Here is an 18,394-nt window from a genome sequence, read left to right as displayed (position 1 = left end):
AACCCATTTCCAGTTAGCCTAGGGGGAGCATAGTTTACTCCCCAGCCCTGCCGCCTTTCCAGCAACTCAATCCAACAAGTATTTATTGAGCATGACACTCCCCATGTGCCCTGGCCCTCCCTCTGCAAAAACACTCAAATCTGTTCAAGCTGCAGGGTGAGTTCCATTGCACTTGAACTTGAAACATGAGGTGCCTACCTTTTAAAAAGGCAGGCACCCAATTTTCCAGCAGGGAGGAGGAGGGGGTTGCAAACATTTGAGAAAGGGAAGGAACACACCTAACTAGATGTGGCCATAACAATGGCACTTTTGAGAGGGGAGAGACAAAAAAAATATCCTTTGTAATGGAGAAGCATATACTGGTCAAGTAAAACAAACAAGTGACTCCTAGAAACATTCTCTACTAAACTGAATGTTCCTTCATTCAAGGCCTCCTCCCCTTGCTTGAATTTACTTCTAGATGTGTCAGTGATTTGCTTTCAGAGTTGTCAAATTAATCCTTCTGCTTACTATTTTTTTAGTGGGGGTCACATTCAACAGTGCTGGGAGGTTGGATGGTAGAAGGGGAGGTCCAGGTCCACTCCTAGCAAAACTCAACAAGGTTTGATGATTCAGTTCAGTACTGGGCCTGACCCAATGGGGCTCAAGGGAAATTGATGGTAGCAGCAGGGACCAAACTCAGGGCCTCCCACATGCTTGGCAAGTGCTCTACCCCTTGAGCCATATCCCAGCTACCTGCTTTTGCCCTGAAATGTTCTTCTACATATCTCCACTAAGTATCAGACATTTAGATGGATTAAAGTAACAAAGCTGGGAGTCGCCTGTTTGTTTTGTACCTGCACACCCAATGGTGCCCAGGAGCTATCCTTGCTCTGTGCTGAGGTCTTCCAAGCAGTGCTTGGGGGCCCATGTCGTAACAGGGATCCAACTTCAGTCCCTTGAGCTCTCTTTCTCTCTCTAGCTCCGTAACCTGTGCTTGTTAAGCAATAACTATACCAGTTATTATAGTCCCCTACCCCCATCCCCTACAGGCAGCCATCCTTTGCAGGCTACTCGTTAAATTAAAAAAAAAAAAAAAAGAAGCCTTCAAAACTTAAGCCTTTGCTCTGCCCCAATCTGCCCATCGTCTAAGAAGCCGTACTCAGGCAGCCTCAGAGAAACATCTCCCCACGCCCTGATCAGAGGCTTGGCTGCTTCAGATCAACCAAAACTCTTGGAGGAATCTTCCCAGGCCTCCCCCAGCCTCCACCCCTTTTTTATTAGGGAGCTGGAAGCAAGAGCTGCTAATATGCAAGCAGGGCTGAGCCCAGGGCGCTCCATCCGCCCCCAGTGTCAGCTGTCTGGGGCTCGTGAGCAGGGCAGGGGAAATGTCTGTGCACAGCCCAGACTTCAGTTCCAGGTTCCCCAGGGGCTGGAGTTAAAAGCTTTCCTATTATGAAATACTTCGATAGCATTCTTTTAAGTTCATGAAAGTCACCCTTGATTGGCTCTGGTGCTCCCACACAGTAAAAGTCGTCTGAGGCTTATTCAGGCCTGAGGATAAACATTTAAATGACTCCAAGCTGGGCATTCAGCTCTGTGATGACCACAAGGAAAAGTGTAGGGGAGCAAGCCAAGTGCCAGGAGGGTTCGAAACCAGGAGATTTAGTGGGGGGCCCGGAACTGTAGGCCTGTGTGCGAGCCAGCACCACAGACCCTCCCACCGGACAGCTGTTCCCAAGAACAAGGGCCTTTCACGCACTGGTGACGAGCTGGAGTACAGATAATTCCTCGCTTCAAATAGAATCCAAAACCCTTCCCTCTTGGAGATCAGGATTCATTTTTTTGCCCTAACAATGAGAACAGATCCAGCTAATGTTGGTTCATGCAGAACCCTGCATGCCAAATAATGGAGTTGCCCTATGCAGATTCAACTCAGGCCAAGGTGGAAAGTTGACCAGATGCCTCACTCATCTTTCCTCTGCTTCCACTCTTTTGTTCTCTCTTCCAGGACAGGGAAAGTTAGTGCCCACTGTAGGGCAGGCGCTTAATAACCCAAAAAGAGATGGTCCATTCTCACAAAACGAACTTGCTGATGGGCACCCACTTGGCTCTGAACTGGGCAGGACACAGCAAGTTTTCCCTTTCAGCCACACAAAGGGGCTCCAAGCTGCCCTGTGTAAATCAGTAAGCCCAGGTAAGACTTCTAAAGCAAGTGAACATGTGTTAAATAGAATTTGATATATGCAAGAGCTTAAGTATGGGGGCTGGAGTGATAGTACAGTGGTAGGGCGTGCTGCCGACCTGGGAGGGATCCTGGGTTGGATACAAATACACATACGCGGCATCCCATATGTCCCCTGAACTTGCCAGGAGCAATTTCTGAGCACAGAGTCAGGAGTAACCCCTGAGTACTGCAGGGTGTGGCCCAAAAACCAAGGGGGTAAAAAAAAGAGTGTAAGTATGAACTCAAAACCTAGACCTGAACAGCAGAATACATCGGAAGTCCAAGACTAAATTCTTTGGCACAGAGGTATATGAATTTGGAGGCAGGGCAAGGGGAAAAAGCTGATATACTGGAGCACAAATTTTGCATGTGGGGGTTGGAGCAACAGTACAGTGGGTAGAGTGTTTGCCTGGCATATGACTGATTCATAAGGTTTAATCACTGGCACCCCAAATGGGCCCCTGAGAATGCCAGAAGTGAACCCTATGTGTAGATCTAGCAGTAAGCTCTGGGCACTGCCAGATATGGCCTCAAAAAGCTTAATAAATAAAAATTTTCAAAAGTTTGCATGTGGGAGCCCCACATTTGAGTCTTATCCCTAAATGGTTCCACTTAAGCACCATTGGAGGTGCTCGGAAATCGCTCCTGTCAGGCACGGGGGACCATATGAGATGCCAGGAATCAAACCACCGTCTGTCCTGGGTCAGCAGTTTGCAAGGCAAACGCCCTACCGCTGTGCTATCTCTCCGGCCCCCCAAGTCAAAATCTTTAAAAATCAAAATCTTTGGCGTTTGCCTTGCAAGCAGCCGATCCAGGACCAAAGGTGGTTGGTTCGCATCCCGGTGTCCCATAAGGTCCCCCGTGCCTGCCAGGAGCTATTTCTGAGCAGACAGCCAGGAGTAACCCCTGAGCAACGCCAGGTGTGGCCCAAAAACCAAAAAAAAAAAAAAAAAAAATCTGGAGAACACTTGGTAACTCTTTCACTCCAATAAGATAAGAGAGGGTGGTCCAAGTGTGCAACACACCATTCAGTATAAACTAGAAAAAATTACAGGGAAGAGGCCAGAGTGATATAGTACAGCGGGCAAGACTCTTGCCTTGCATGCAGGTGATCAGATAGATCCCCAGTACCATATATTGTTCCCCAAGTCCACACCCTGCGCACAGAGCCAGATTAAAGCCCTGAGCACACTTGTCCAAAAATGCAAGGAAGGGGGCTTCTCTAGCTTGAAAGCCCACCATCCACTGTAGAGCCCACAAATTGCTACCCACAAGAATGAAAGTTTTGCAATCCCTCCTTAAATGTTCTAGAGAAATCTTATCATAGAAGCAGAGAGAATGCCATCACACCCCACTTTTGTTACAATCTCTACTCCACTAAACTCAGCAGGTTTAAGATCTCCAAGTGTTATGTCTTTGTTTTGGTTTGGTTTTGGCTTTTGGGTCATACCCAGCAGTGCTCAGGGGTTACTCCTGGTTCTAGGCTCAGAAATTGCTCCTGGCAGGCTCGGGGGTACCATATGGGATGCCGGGATTCGAACCACCGTCCTTCTGCATGCATGACAAATGCCCTATCTCCATGCTATCTCTCTGCCCCCCCCCTTCAAGAGTTATGTTAAGTGGAGAATTTCCAATGTTCCAATCCTTTGCCATTCCAAATCCTGAAGAAACACAGGCACCCCCAATCTTCTGGGTACCAAAGAGATTAAAGCATTTAGGCAATGAGCGGGCAATTCTAAGGACATTGCCACTTGGTGACAATATTTAAGAGCCGGACACTTTGGCCACATTTGGCTGACCATGTGTGCTTGGGGCTAGCAGAGTCAACAGCAAGTCAGCAGTGTGAGGCTGGAAAGTGCCTGGTGTTTTAATGCTGCCCAAACAAAAGTTGCCTCAATCACAGGGTTCGCAAGGACAATTGTAGCTCTTAAAAGATTTTAACTGCACCCCTAAGCCTCATTCTAATAAGGGGCCTCCTTGGTGAAGAAAGATTGCTCTGGATTCTCATCTCCTGGCTGTGACTAGAAAACCAGGGCCCGAAAGAACACGGCTTGTTTGTTTTTTGGGGGGAGCTACACCTGGCAATGCTTGTCCCTGGCTCTTGCACTTCGAAATAACTCCTGATAGTATGTATTTAGGGAATCTTATAGGATGCTGAGGATTGAGTCCAGGTCTGCAGCAAGCTAGCTAGCTCCCTCCCTGCTATACAATCGCTCCAGCCCCTGGAACCATTGTTTGATGGGGCTTTTTCTTGGGTTGTCTCAAGGGCCACTGCCTTAATGTGGTGTCAAACACCCATCCCCCAAGGGTTAAATTTGCAAAGCATTGTGAAGAGAAGAGTTTAATAATTACCAATAGCATTGCTGATAACAATGCTGCCCTTATATTCACTGAAAGGGCCATCCTGGAGGACCTCATTGACATTTTAAATAAACCCTTCTACCCCAGTGGGGAAGCCCAGTTGTCTCAAGGCAGCCATGGCCACTGCCAGAGCTCTGTGATCTGTTCAGAGAAATAAAAGGCAAGGAGGAAAAGCCAAAGGAGAAGATAAGCTTAAAGTCATTTCCATCTGATTATGAATTCACTGCATTGGTGGCTGAGGAGTGAGTGCAAATTTGCCTAACAGTCACACTTCTATGTAAATCGAAATTAGTTATGACTCTAGCTAAGCACATGTTACCTGAGAGTGGTGAGGCTAGTAGCTGCATTCAGATGTGCTCATCTTCCACCAACACTGAGAACCTCCCCCTCTCCTTTTTCCCTTGATTAACTGGAGGTGTAAACTGGTTATTTGTTCACTTAGGACTTTTAAAATGGATCTTTTTTTTTGGAGGGGGGTGGGGTGGGTGGGTTGGGCCACACACAGTTTTGCTCGGGGATCAATCCTGATAGTGCTAGGGTCCTGAATCCAAATTGATTGCATGCAAGGCAACTGACTTAACTGCTATTCTAGCTTTCTGGCTCCCAAATAGACCTTTATAGAGGAATAACTGACCAAGAATAACATATAAGGGCAGGCAAACTTTTCCTCCAGAGTATATTGAAATATCTTACTCTTGGGACTGAGCATTGTCTTTATGGCAAATGCCCGTCCCTAAATAATAATAATAAAAAAAACAGGGGCCGGAGAGATAGCATGGAGGTAGGGCATTTGCCTTTTATGCAGAAGGACTGTGGTTTGAATCCCGATATCCATATGGTCCCCTGAGCCTGCCAGGAGTAATTTCTGAGTGCAGAGCCAGGAATAACCCCTGAGCACTGCCAGGTGTGACCCAAAAAACCAAAAAAATAAATAATTAAATAAATATTATCTTCACTCCAGAAATATGTTGAAAAGACACAAAAATTTAAATGAAATCCAGGGGAGTAGACAGAGTACCAACAGATAAGAAAGGCATTTGCCCCTGCATGCGTTAGATCTGGGTTCAACTCCCCCTACAATCCCATATGGAACCCCAAGCACTGCCAGGAGTAATTCCTGAATGCAGAGCCAGAAATAGCCCTGAGTATCACTGGGTATGACCCAAAAACTAAAAAAAAAAAAAGTAAATAGGGGCCAAGCACAGCGGTGGGGCATTTGCCTTGCATGCAGTGGATCTGGTCTGATTCTGGCATCCCTGGTGATCCCCCGAGCCTGCCAGGAGTGATTTCTGAGTACAGAGCCAGTATTAACCCCTCAGCGTCTCTGGGTATAGCCCCCAAACCAATCAATCAATCAGTAAATAAAGTTTAAAAAAAAGTAATTAAATAAATGGAGCTAAGAACATTTTCACCCGGGCCGGAGAGATAGCATGGAGGGTAAAGCGTTTGGCCTTCTCATGCAGGAGGTCATCGGTTCGAATCCTGGCGTCCCATATGGTCCCCCCGTGCCTGCCAGGAGCAATTTCTGAGCCTGGAGCCAGGAATAACCCCTGAGCACTGCCGGGTGTGACCCAAAAAAACCAAAAAAAAAAAAAAAAAAAAAAGAACATTTTCACCTCCCAGTGCTGCTTTTATCAGTGATCCTGGATGAACATAAAAGTCAGGGGCAGTAGTAACACATAGTATTAGTAGGCAGGGTACTTGCTTGCAGGCAACTGACCCGGGTTTGATCCTTGGCTTCCTATATGGAAGCCCTGATCACCACCACCAGTGATTACTAAAAGAATCACTAGGAGCTAGGAGTAACCCCTAAGCATTGTAGTGTGAAAGAATTTTGTCCTGTGTTTCTATCACCCACTCACAGCTCTTAGGTCCTGTAGAATTAACCTTCATGTTTCTCTCCACTCTTTCACTCCATGTTTCCATACTTCTAGTCTGGGCTCTAAAAATCAAGTCATTGCTCATTTCATAAAGCTACCCCTTAAGGTAGAATGGTTCAGAAGGTAAATTCTGCTCTGTACACCCCAAGGTCTAATATATCTTGTCAAGAACACAACAGGGCATGTGTGGGGAGATAACTGCACAGTCCTGAGCACTATATCACCCTGTGATGGGAGACAAGAAACGCAGTGACAACCACTTAATGCTCCTGAAACCTAGACTCCAATCACACACTTTTTCAAACTTGATTCAGAGCCCTATGTAGAAAACTCACTTTGGCAAGGGAGATAGACACAAAGTCATCTGCTAAAGCAATCCTAGCTGACACCCCCCACCCCACAAGCACTGCTGGGGATATCCCTTAGAGGACACCAAACATTAGAGGGATGGCTCCCAGGACCACCGTCTCATTGCCAGGCTCAAGCATTTAACCCATCTGGCCAGATTATCAGCAGGAGTGGGCTCAGGGATCTCTGAGTGGGAGTAGAGGTTAAATTCCCCCACCCCAATAAATTTCAAACCAAAGAATTTTAAAATAAATCATTTAAACTTTAAAATAAAATCTAGGGGCCGGCGAGATGGTGCTAGAGGTAAGGTGTTTGCCTTGCAAGCGCTAGCCAAGGAAGGACTGCGGTTCGATCACCCTGAGTCCCATATTGTCCCCACTCAAGCCAGGGGCGATTTCTGATGTGCTTAGCCAGGAGTAACCCCTGAGCATCAAACGGGTGTGCCCAAAAAACCATAAAAAAAAAAAAGAAAATGTTAAAAAAAAAATCTCTTAAAAGATGAGGAACTGAATAAAAGTGGAAGACAGGCCCGGAAATACTGAAACTTGCAGTACTGGTTTCAGGACCAATATGGGTTTCTGGCTCTTTGAAGCCTGAAAATGTAATGGGCCTCTACCCAACAGTGCTCTTAACTTCGCTTAGTGGAAAAAACAACGTAAGAGACAAACAAAGACTACTCAGCCACCATGTACCAGGTGCTGTTTTAAGCACTCCACTGGATTTTTATTTATGTACAAATTTATGATTTGTACATAGTTACAAATAGCAGAACCTAGACAGAAAAGCCCAGGTATTTGGCACCCAAGGCCATTCTCTTAACGGATTTATAACTGCAAGGAACTTCCTTCTAGACCATGTACCTTTCTGGCCTAGAGGAAAACACCTCTGCCCACTTCTCAAGGATGGTAATAAACTGAACACATAAAAGGTTCAAGCTAACATGCCTAAGACCCCTCTGTGCTCCCCAAACCAAAACAGGCACATTCCCCTAATGTCCTGGCTGCAAAGCAGCTCACAGGCTCAGGCCCACCCTGTAAATCTACAGAAAACCCATCCCACTCTAGACCAAGTAAGATCTTATTAATGTCTCTGGGCTACTAATGGGTGGAGTAAATAATCTACCAGACCAATCCCTAAGCAAGGGGCCATCCAATATGCCCTAATTAAATCACCTGACCAAATTATGCCAAGCCCTGTCTTCTAGCTCTCTCCTTGGCCCTGTGGAAAGGAATAAGGGCATACAAAACAACAACAAACAATAAAAAAAAAAAAACTGGCTTTTCTCCACTCCATGGCATCTGCCAGTTTGTCCTTTTAAATTAATTCTATCTATAGTAGGCGCAAGCTAACTGTTCTGACTGTATGACTACAGGCAGGCGCATTCTGTTGAGTTTGACTAATAAACTAAGTTCTTTCTGGTACTGATCTCTTCCTACTAACTTCCCTGGATTCCAAGGAAGCACAAACAAAACCAACAGGTTTGTAGTTCTTGTGGTTTGCTTTACTGCTCTTGAAAGACATGAGTTTGTCTGGGCAATTGCGTTCCTCTCCACAGCCAGATTCTAGGCATACTTTTGCGAGCTGGTCACCATTCTTGCTAACAGATTTGACCAACTTTCTGCCTTCCAAGAGGCAAAAGCTCATATTGAACAGAATGAAGTCCAGAGAGACCTGGGATTTGCAACTTCAGAGACCCCCTTTAAAACCCATTCCTACCATGGAAGGCACAGGGGCGGCTCTACTTTCACAAGGGGGGGATGTGCAGTAATTAAGTTTAGCTAATCACTCACACACACACACACACACCAACACACACCCCCACACACTCACACCCACACACCAGAAACCCTGACTTCCAGAATGTCATTAACCCGTTTGATGGCAAGGACCGTGACTTTTTTATACATTTGGTAGACTTTTGAGTGCTTTGGAAATGTGCAATGTTCTTTTTCACATCCTGGTATAAATCAAATGCAAGCCTCAACTTATTTATTTCAACTCATTTATTGCCAGCACTCCTCATTCAATGTCCCCATTTCTAACTGGCTTTGGGAGCCCAGCCACACAACACACACAGCTCGGGAGTGTGAAAGTGAGGTTAAGCTTGCTCCTTCTTTCTAAGTTTCCTCCCCACACCCACCGTATCAGGCTGCTAAGGAAGATACTGTTCAGAAAGTGGGGGGGGGGGGTTTTGGTATTTGCCACAGAGTACTTGATTGTAACCCTCACCCTACTGCCACGTTGGCTGGCAATGCCCAGGAGAAATCAGCTTTACTGGGGGGTTAGGGGGAAGAAGGCAGGGGGTAAAGTGATCAGGTAAAACACACACATACACACACGTTCCCGGATGGCTGGAAGGAGACAGCCATATTAAGCAGGTCAATGATCTGGGAACATACAACTCCTGGGCAACCCCAAGAGGAATGTAAGGAGCGCTCGGGAGCGCCTGGGCCCCAGTGAAAAGCCGTTAAACTAACTCAGGGCAACGGCTCCCATGCAATCGGCTAAGGGCCTGGAGCAAAGGCACGTAGAGTGTTCTGCTAAGCAAAATCCGAACCCTCGTCTGTCGGGCTGGGTGCTGGGGATGCCTGGGGGGAAGCCCAACTGGAGCTGGAGAAGGAACACATGGCTCCGCGGGGCTCCTCCATGCCCATACCCCCTCCCCGTGCAGAGAGGCTCAGCGCCCACCCCGGCTCCAAGCTCGGGTTTCCAGGCCCCCCCAGGTGCTAGCTGGCTTGCTTGCACAAGGACTGCAGCCCCCCCCCCACCCCCACCAGGCCACCAGTCGCTGCTCGCTCCCTTCGGTGCCACTCCACTCCGGACTCCTCCAACTCACCGGCCCCCAACACCCCACCCAACTCAACCACACCTTTGCCTACTTTGGGGTCCGCCCCCCCGAAGGCCAGCCAGCCTCCATCTGCCAGGTCCCTCCCTCCCTCCTCTCTTCTCCTTCCAGGCCCCCAGCACCCTGCACCCTGAGTTCAGTGGGGTGCTCCACGTTCATGGCTCCTCTCTCTTTTTCTGTCCTGGCAATGCACCCACTTTTTCTTCCAGGTCCCCCAACTCTCTCTCTCGAAGTCCTACCAATGCACCCCTTTTTCTTCCAGGCCCCCCAACTCTGTCTCTCTGTCCTGGCAATGCACCCCCTTATTCTTCCAGGCCCCCTCAACTTTCTCTCGCAGTCCTAGCAATGCACCCCCTTTTTCTTCCAGGACCCCCAAACCTAAAACTTGCCCTAAAACTTCTCCCCGCCCCCTCCCCCACCCCCATCCCCCCGCCCCAAACCCCGACACCAGGCCCGGCTCACCTGCGCGGCCACCCCCGTCCCGGCGCTGGTGCGGCTGCTGCAGCTGGAAGGGGACCGTGGCCCTGAGCGGCTGCAGCCCAGCCCGAGGGGAGCTCCCGGCGGGGGCTGGAGGGGAGCAGCCCCGCCGGAGCCCCCCAGCCGCTCCACGCCCCGGCCCCCAGGCACCTCCGCCTCTGCCGCCCGCTGCAGCCCCCGCCATCACCCGCCGCCTGATTTTGCCAGCCTCGGCCCCCACGGCGAGCCCCACAACAGCCCCCAACCCCCTCTGCGGCGGCTTATCTGCCCTACGGGGCGGAGACCGGCCCCCTCAGCCCAGACTTCTGATTCGCCGACGAAACTCCAGGCCCCGCCCCCCGACCAATCCCAGGACGGATCTGCCCCTTTGCCGAGGATGATTGGTCCACACGCTTAAGGACCCGCCCCCAGGACACACCCCCTCGCTCCGGTCCCGCCGGCTTGCCTACCTCCTCGGGAACCGTGATTGGTCCATCGGGAAGAGGGCTGGAAGACAGCCCCGCCAATGAGAAGGCTCCGAAGAGGGTGCGTCACGCCCAGACTCAGGTAGTATGCAAATGAAGCGTCACGTGACGTCGGCCTGCGCGGAGGCGGGGCCGGCCGTGGGATGGAATCAGCTCTAGTGAGATCTTTGGTTGGGGTGGGGGGTGGTTGGGTGGAGGAGTATCAAACTTAAAGCATTGGGCCCTGGGCAAGCGATAACTTACAAAAAAAGAAAACAAAACATTATGTGGGCTTACCCTAAAAAAAACATTCATTTTGAATCCTCATAACTTGCAGTGCTTCTTGCAAGATCCAAACTCAGAATCTACAAATTCATGTATATTTGCATCTATTTGCATCCTATTTGCATTATATTCCTGCATTTCATGGCTACCTTGCCTCATGTGACACCCACATTTGTCTTTCTGAACCACATTTCCGAGTCCCTACTTGGTTCTGATCCAGCCTAAAAAAAAAACATCTGCTAGCCTGTAAATTAAACTGAGAAAAGAAGCAGGGAATTTCCTTTTAGAACCGTCCATTACAAGTCTAACTTAACAAAATGGAAAGAACAAAATGACTGAGAAACTTGCACAAGTTTGCACAGTAAACTCCATTAATAATCCTGGTTTTCTCAGTTCAATGCTCTCTGACCTACAAGTCAGAATAAGACTGAAAGGTCTCCAAGGAGAATGTTAGGGGGGGAGGCAGCAATATATATATATATATATATATATATATATATATATATATATATATATAAAATATATATATATATATACGTACAAACATACACATATATGTAAACAAGAAAAATAAAACAATATTTAAGTTGATATTAAAAATATTGCTTGCTCTCTAAGAGAAAAAATATGATCACTTTGGTATTTGTTGACCATTTTGCTCGTTATATTTGGAAAGACAAAAAAGTAATCATCCCTAAATAGTCTGTGATAAGGGACAGCCAAAATAATTGAATAAATCCCTGCAGATTTATATTTAGCTATGAATTCTATTTTGATCTTGCTACAGATTTCTATTTCTGGTTTTGCCTAGTTTAATGATAAAATGAAGTTACTCCCTGAAGCCATACTAACTAATCAGAGAAAAGAAGGTAATCCGGGAGTGTGCTACAAAAGCAAATAGAGGTCATTGGGGGATTAAATATTGGACAGAGAAGTCAACCAAAGTGGAAATTCAAGAGATGATTGAATATTAAAATCAGTCTGAAGATAAAGAATTGAGGAGCTGGAGAGAAAGTACAGCAGATAGGGTTTTTGCTTTGCATGCAGCCAACCTGGGTTGGATCTCCACCTATCATATGATCCTATGCACCACCAGGAGTGATCACTGAACACAAGGCCAGGAGTAAGGCCTGGGCACTGCCAAATGTGGCTCAAACACGAAAAAATGTCTTATTCTCTACACTTGATCTTAGCCAAAAGGCCAAGAAGTGATGTCTTACTTTCTGTACTATCTCTCTGGTTCCCAATATTTGAACTTTAAAAACATTTTTTTTAAATTTGTTTCTGGGTTTGCAAGCTGCAGTTTGCAAGTGCTTGCAAGACAAACTTAACCCCTTTCTTTCTGACCTCTTTTATTTGGGGGGGGGGGGTTTCAGGCCACACCTGTTTGATGCTCAGTGGTTACTCCTGACTAAGCGCTCAGAAATTGCCCCTGACTTGGGGGACCATATGGGACGCCGTGGTCCTTCCTTGGCTAGCACTTGCAAGGCAGACACCTTACCTCTAGTGCCACCTCGCCGGCCCCCGGACCTCTTTTTATCTGAAGAAGGCAAAGTGAGATCCAATGAAGCATCTTTTTGATTCCCAGTTCAAATCTCTATCAATATCTTATTGGATCACCCTGTTTCATATCTTCATTAATAAAAATCATAATGGTAGTAGCTAACATTTATTGAGCTATTTTGATGTGCCAGGTACGTGCTTAGCATTGGTCAGGCATTATCTTATTTATTGCTTATAATCACACCTATAAGGGAGGCATTATTATCTTTGCATTGAAGCAACAGGAAGAGATTGGCTCAGGAATCTTGACAGAGTGAAGTTCCTCACCTCTATTTCTCGGACACTCTCATGACATGAGTATTATTTCTATTTTATATTTGCATAAGGAATCTTCAAAGATGCTAATTTTTCAGAGATTTAAAATTAAAATATTTTAATAATTTTATAGCTTTCACAGACATCACTTCATTTAATTTTATAGGAAGTATGTAAGGTAGAAAGTGCAGATATCATTTGTGTTTTAATCAGAAACTTTCTTTGACTTACATGTATTATTATATTAATTATATTATATGTTATGTTACTATATTATGTTATGTTAGTTTACCTCATTATGTTAATCAATTTTGTCTCCTGAATAAATTCTTACAATAAAAAAAAAGAAAGTGCAGATATCATTGTCCCCAGTTTACAGAAGGCTGACTCACAGAGATTAATGCACCTACCCAAGATTGTACATAGCAGACCCATAATTTACATCCAGATACAAGTACTTTCCCAACTAATACTCAATTTAGAGTTTACTGACTGCCTGAAAGGCAAAGAGTAAGTTAATTGGTCTCTTGAAGTTTTCTTGTCTGACAACTCATACTGTGTAGGAGTCCACCACATGTACATTCTCATACGGCCTTAGTAGATGAGTAATTTTTTGCTTGCTTGTTTGTTTGATTGGGGGCCACAACTGGTTGAGCTCAGGGTTTACTCCTGGCTCTATGCTTAGGAACACTTCAGGCAGTCCTCAGAAGTACCAGGGATTGAACCTGGGTGGGTCACATGCTAGGCAAATAGCTATACTATCTCACTGCCCCATTAGTGATTTTTATTGGTAGGGTCATAAAGTGCATGTTAGAGGTAAAAGCCCTGGAATGAGGAATTTTAAAACACTTTGGACAAGTGATTGTCTCTCTTGATGCCAGAATCACCCTTGTTCCATCAATCTCACAGAATTATTCTGCAAATAAAATGGCAAAATAAAATGGCATTGGGGAGGGGGAGGTTTGGGCCACACCCGGCATTGCTCAGGGGTTACTCCTGGCTGTCTGCTCAGAAATAGCTCCTGGCAGGCACAGGGGACCATATGGGACACTGGGATTCGAACCAGCCACCTTTGGTCCTGGATTGGCTGCTTACAAGGCAAACGCCGCTGTGCTATCTCTCCGGGCCCCCAAAATGGCATATTATTAAACAGACACTTTCTTCCCTTGGTGTAAAATAATCTGCACAGTCCCAAAGATATAGTGTTTGCATTTGTTTCAAAGCCAAGGTGCCAGGAATAGAGGGCCTGGACAATGGAAAAAGAGCTGTGGAAGTGACATAGTTAAAGAATTAAGATCTTTGGAGGCCAGAAGTCATGGTCCTACCTGATAAGTTGCTGGCAAGACACTAAAGTTGGCCCAGATGAAGGAGGGAGAAAGCAGGCATATAAGAGAACCCAGAACTCACCAGATCAGGTATCATAGCCTTCCAGCTGTTTTATTCCCTTATCTATCATTGATAGCTTCTTCAACCATGGGCATTATGGGAAAACAAAGACCTACTCTGAAGATCACCCCATTTCCTCCAATAAAAGAAGCCATAACTTTAGGAGGTTATATGCTACTATCCCTTTCCCTACAAAACATTTATAGGGGGTTGTGCCAAAATATCAGTGGGGTTCTTGAGGGCTATTGTTGATACACTGCTAGGACTGAATCTAGACCTTCTGCATGCAAAGCATGCATTCAATCCATCCATTTCTTTGGCCACAAAGTATCTTTTAGTTCACATTAAAACCTACAGTACTTATTAAGACAATTGTCATTAATTGAGTCATCCAAAACTTACTAAGAGCCAAAGAGATAGTACAGGAGGTAAGGTGCTTGCCATCCATGTGGCTCACCACATTTTGGTCCCTGGCACCACTCTGTTACTTCCCCAAGCAATGGGGTGGGGGGTATTCCTGAGCAGAGAGTACATAATAGCCCTTTAGCACAGCTGATTATAGCTAAATTCATCCCAAATAAATAAACAAATAAAGTGAGTGCTATTTATTATGTGCAGAATATAGTGCAAAGTACTAAGAAATGGCAATAATGCTCAGAGATACAAACTCAACACTAGGGTAAAAAGCCCAGCAGGCCTTAAAGTCTACATGTAGAAATAACTTGAGACTAGATGCCATTTCTTTTTTTTTTTTTTTTTTTTTTTTTTTTTTTTTTGGTTTTTGGGCCACACCCGGCGATGCTCAGGGGTTACTCCTGGCTATCTGCTCAGAAATAGCTCCTGGCAGGCACGGGGGACCATATGGGACACCGGGATTCGAACCAACCACCTTTGGTCCTGGATCGGCTGCTTGCAAGGCAAACGCCGCTGTGCTATCTCTCCGGGCCCTAGATGCCATTTCAGTTGAGCTAAAGATAAGGTTCTTTCTATTAGGGACTGAGGCTGGTGATAACCCAATACATCAAAAGTTGAGGCAGAACATATACCAAATCGATCAATATTTTTGTTGTTGTTGTTGATTTTTTGCTTTGTTTTGTTTTGAGGTCATATCTGGTGCACTCAGGGGTTACTCCTGGCTCTACACTCAGAAATCACTCCTGGCAGACTCACGGGACCATATGGGATACCAGGAATTGAACCTGGATCTGTCCTGGGTCATCTGTGTGCAGGGCAAATGCCCTACCACTGTGCTATTGCTCCAGTCCCTCAATCAATATTTTTCATCTGTGACAATTACTTGTCCTAGAGGATTCCAACAGCAAATACTCAGTTCCTTAATCCCAGTCTGCTTTTGCAGTATTACATTTGTCATAATGAGCACTAAAATAATTGCTTTTGTTGTTGTTGCTGTTATATATTTGCTTATTTTTATTTTCTCCAAAGGATGTGGATAAAAGGTATGGTAACTCTTCCAAGGTTCAGGTGTGCGTGTATCAGACCCAGGGTCTTACATATGCAAAGGGTTCAGATCTTAAAAACTGCAGGAATATGAGGTTCAACCGAGGACTAAAGTTGGTGGAGAATTCAGACAGATTCAAAGATCAGTAGAGAGGTGCTTAACTGCTGAATTTAGTGAAGGCACAGGTATTTAGCCACAATCTCCACTCTTCCTCAGTAACTTAACTCTTTTTTTTTTTTTTTTTTTTTTTGGTTTTTGGGCCACACCCGGCTGTGCTCAGGGGTTACTCCTGGCTGTCTGCTCAGGAAATAGCTCCTGGCAGGCACGGGGGACCATATGGGACACCGGGATTCGAACCAACCACCTTTGGTTCTGGATTGGCTGCTTGCAAGGCAAACGCCTTTGAGCTATCTCTCTGGGCCCAATAACTTAACTCTTGTCCTTTGCATTCATTAAGCCACAATTACCAATAAAAATGAAAGCTCCCTGGGTCCATGAGATAATACACTAGTTAGGTCTCTTGCTTTGCTTGTGGTCAACCTGGATTTGATTCCCACCACACCATATGGTCCCCTGAGCACAGAGCAGGAAGTAAGCCCTGAGTTTTATCAGGCATGCCCCAAAACAGAAAACATAAAAAAATATATATATATATGAGAGTTCCCTGTCTGGGGTGATAGCTCAAAGGTCTGGAGTGCATCCTTTGCAAGCAGGTCTGAAATGGTTTCCTGAATACTGCCTTAGTGTAGAGCCAGTGCATGGCCCAAAAATCCCCAGAAAAGAATGGGAATTCCAAATCAACATTTTTATACCCCCAAATAAGGTAGTCAGTAGTGATTATCCATAGAGGAGAAGTCTTAAGATTCCTGATACCCGAAGAACTGTCTTTGAACTTCCTGTTTAAGGTTCAAAGACTTACATGTTTGGATCTCAGACTCTGAAATAAGAAAACAGATAAGATGATGCAGCCACACAGTGTCTCTTTCGACCTACCTCCTTTCTGAAGCCTCTGTCTGAAATGTCAGGCCTCTCTCCTCAGGGAACTAGATCCTGAGGAAATGGGGTCAGAACTAAGGAGGAGAGCAGTCAGAGAGGGACTGAGAAGAGGGGGGTTGAGGAAATGAATGAGGTTATGGGAACAGGGTAGGGAGGGGAGCCTAGCCCTCAACATCTCTCCCACTCTGGCCTCCCTCTCCCTGTACCCTTCCCTGCTGACTCCCATGGTAACCAGACGGCCTGGATTTGGGTCCTGAGCTCTTCTTCTGACATTTTGTCCCCTTCTATAGCCCTCTACTTTCTGGCTTCTGGCTTAGTTATCTCACTTATTCATTCCCCTTCATTGTCTTCAGGGTCTTATTCCTTAATTCTTTTTCACTCCATGGAAATCAAATCATCTTGCTAAACTTCAGCTTCTTTAAAGTGAAGACTGATCATCCTTAACAATAAGGATATAGGGGCCAGGCGGTGGCGCTAAAGGTAAGGTGCCTGCCTTGCCTGCGCTAGCCTTGGACGGACCTCGGTTCGATCCCCCGGTGTCCCACATGGTCCCCCAAGCCAGGAGCAACTTCTGAGCGCATAGCCAGGAGTAACTCCTGAGCGTTACTGGGTGTGGCCCAAAAACCAAAAACAAAACAAAACAAAACAAAAACAATAAGGATATAGGGGCCTGAGAGATAGCATGGAGGTAAGGCGTTTGCCTTGCATGCAGAAGGATCGTGGTTCAAATCGTGGCATCCCATATGGTCCCCTGAACCTGCCAGGAACAATTTCTGAGCATAGAGCCAGGAGGAACCCCTGAGCGCAGCCGGGTGTGACCTTCCCCCCCTCCAAAAAAAAAGAACAAACAGTAAGGATATAGTAGGAATTTTATTGTTTTCCTTTCTTCCTTCTTTGCTTCTTTTTCTTCTTATTCTCTTCTTCCTTCCTTCCATCGTTCCTTCCTTCCCTCCTCCCTCCCTCCCTCCCTCCCTTCCTCCCTTCCTCCCTTCCTCCCTCCCTTCCTTCTTTCCTTCTTTGTGTTCTCCTGCATGCAGGATGCACTTCACCAATGACCCACATTCTCATGCTAGTTTGGACAAACTAGATATTTTAATTTTTAATTTTTTTTACAAAATAGTTTATGATTGAGCTTCAGTCATACAATGTGTAACACATATGCCTTCACCAATGCACATTTCCCGACACCATGTCCCCATTTCTTTTCCATCCTTCCCATTGCCCTCTCCCCTGCCTGCTTGTAGGGCCGACATTTTTTTAAATATCTTTCTCTCTTCCTTTATTTCTTTAGACACCTTTTTCCTTTTAGACCTTTTTTTTTTTGTTTGTTTTTGGGCCACACCCTGTGACGCTCAGGGGTTACTCCTGGCTATGCGCTCAGAAGTTGCTCCTGGCTTCTTGGGGGACCATATGGGACGCCGGGGGATCGAACCGCGGTCCGTCCTAGGCTAGCGCAGGCAAGGCAGGCACCTTACCTCCAGCGCCACCACCCGGCCACCCTTTTAGACCTTTTTAGAAATGTAGACACTGGGGCCCGGAGAGATAGCACAGCGGCGTTTCCCTTGCAAACAGCCAATCCTGGACCAAAGGCGGTTGGTTCGAATCCCCGTGTCCCATATGGTCCCCCGTGCCTGCCAGGAGCTATTTCTGAGCAGACAGCCAGGAGTAACCCCTGAGCACCGCCGGGTGTGGCCCAAAAACCAAAAAAAAAAAAAAAAAAAAAAAAAGAAATGTAGACACTGGGGTTTGCAATATTGCTTCTGAAGGGGTATCATGTTTATCACTTTACCACCTTCAGCATCTTGTCCAGAGTGATCAGTTCCAACTATCATTGTCATAGAGGTCCATTCTCTGCCCTAACTGCACTACCCCCATTGTTTGTGACAAGCT

At 46.1% G+C, this 18,394-nt stretch overlaps 1 protein-coding gene across 1 annotated transcript in view; it reads right to left on the bottom strand.

The window, feature by feature from the left end:
- The window catches only part of FAM117A (family with sequence similarity 117 member A), a 58,459-nt gene extending 48,128 nt beyond the window's left edge, over positions 1-10,331 (bottom strand). The window contains exon 1 of the mRNA XM_049779788.1: positions 10,103-10,331. Within this exon, the coding sequence (XP_049635745.1) occupies positions 10,103-10,301 (199 nt within the window). The 5' untranslated portion in view covers positions 10,302-10,331. The remainder of the gene's footprint in view (positions 1-10,102) is intronic.
- Between the last annotated feature and the right edge of the window lie 8,063 nt (positions 10,332-18,394).

The sequence above is a fragment of the Suncus etruscus genome, chromosome 1, assembly GCF_024139225.1.
Source record: "Suncus etruscus isolate mSunEtr1 chromosome 1, mSunEtr1.pri.cur, whole genome shotgun sequence".
Classification (NCBI taxonomy): Eukaryota; Metazoa; Chordata; class Mammalia; order Eulipotyphla; family Soricidae; genus Suncus; species Suncus etruscus.
Note: the sequence above shows the minus strand (reverse complement) of the source record. Positions and strands in the feature narration are given on the sequence as shown.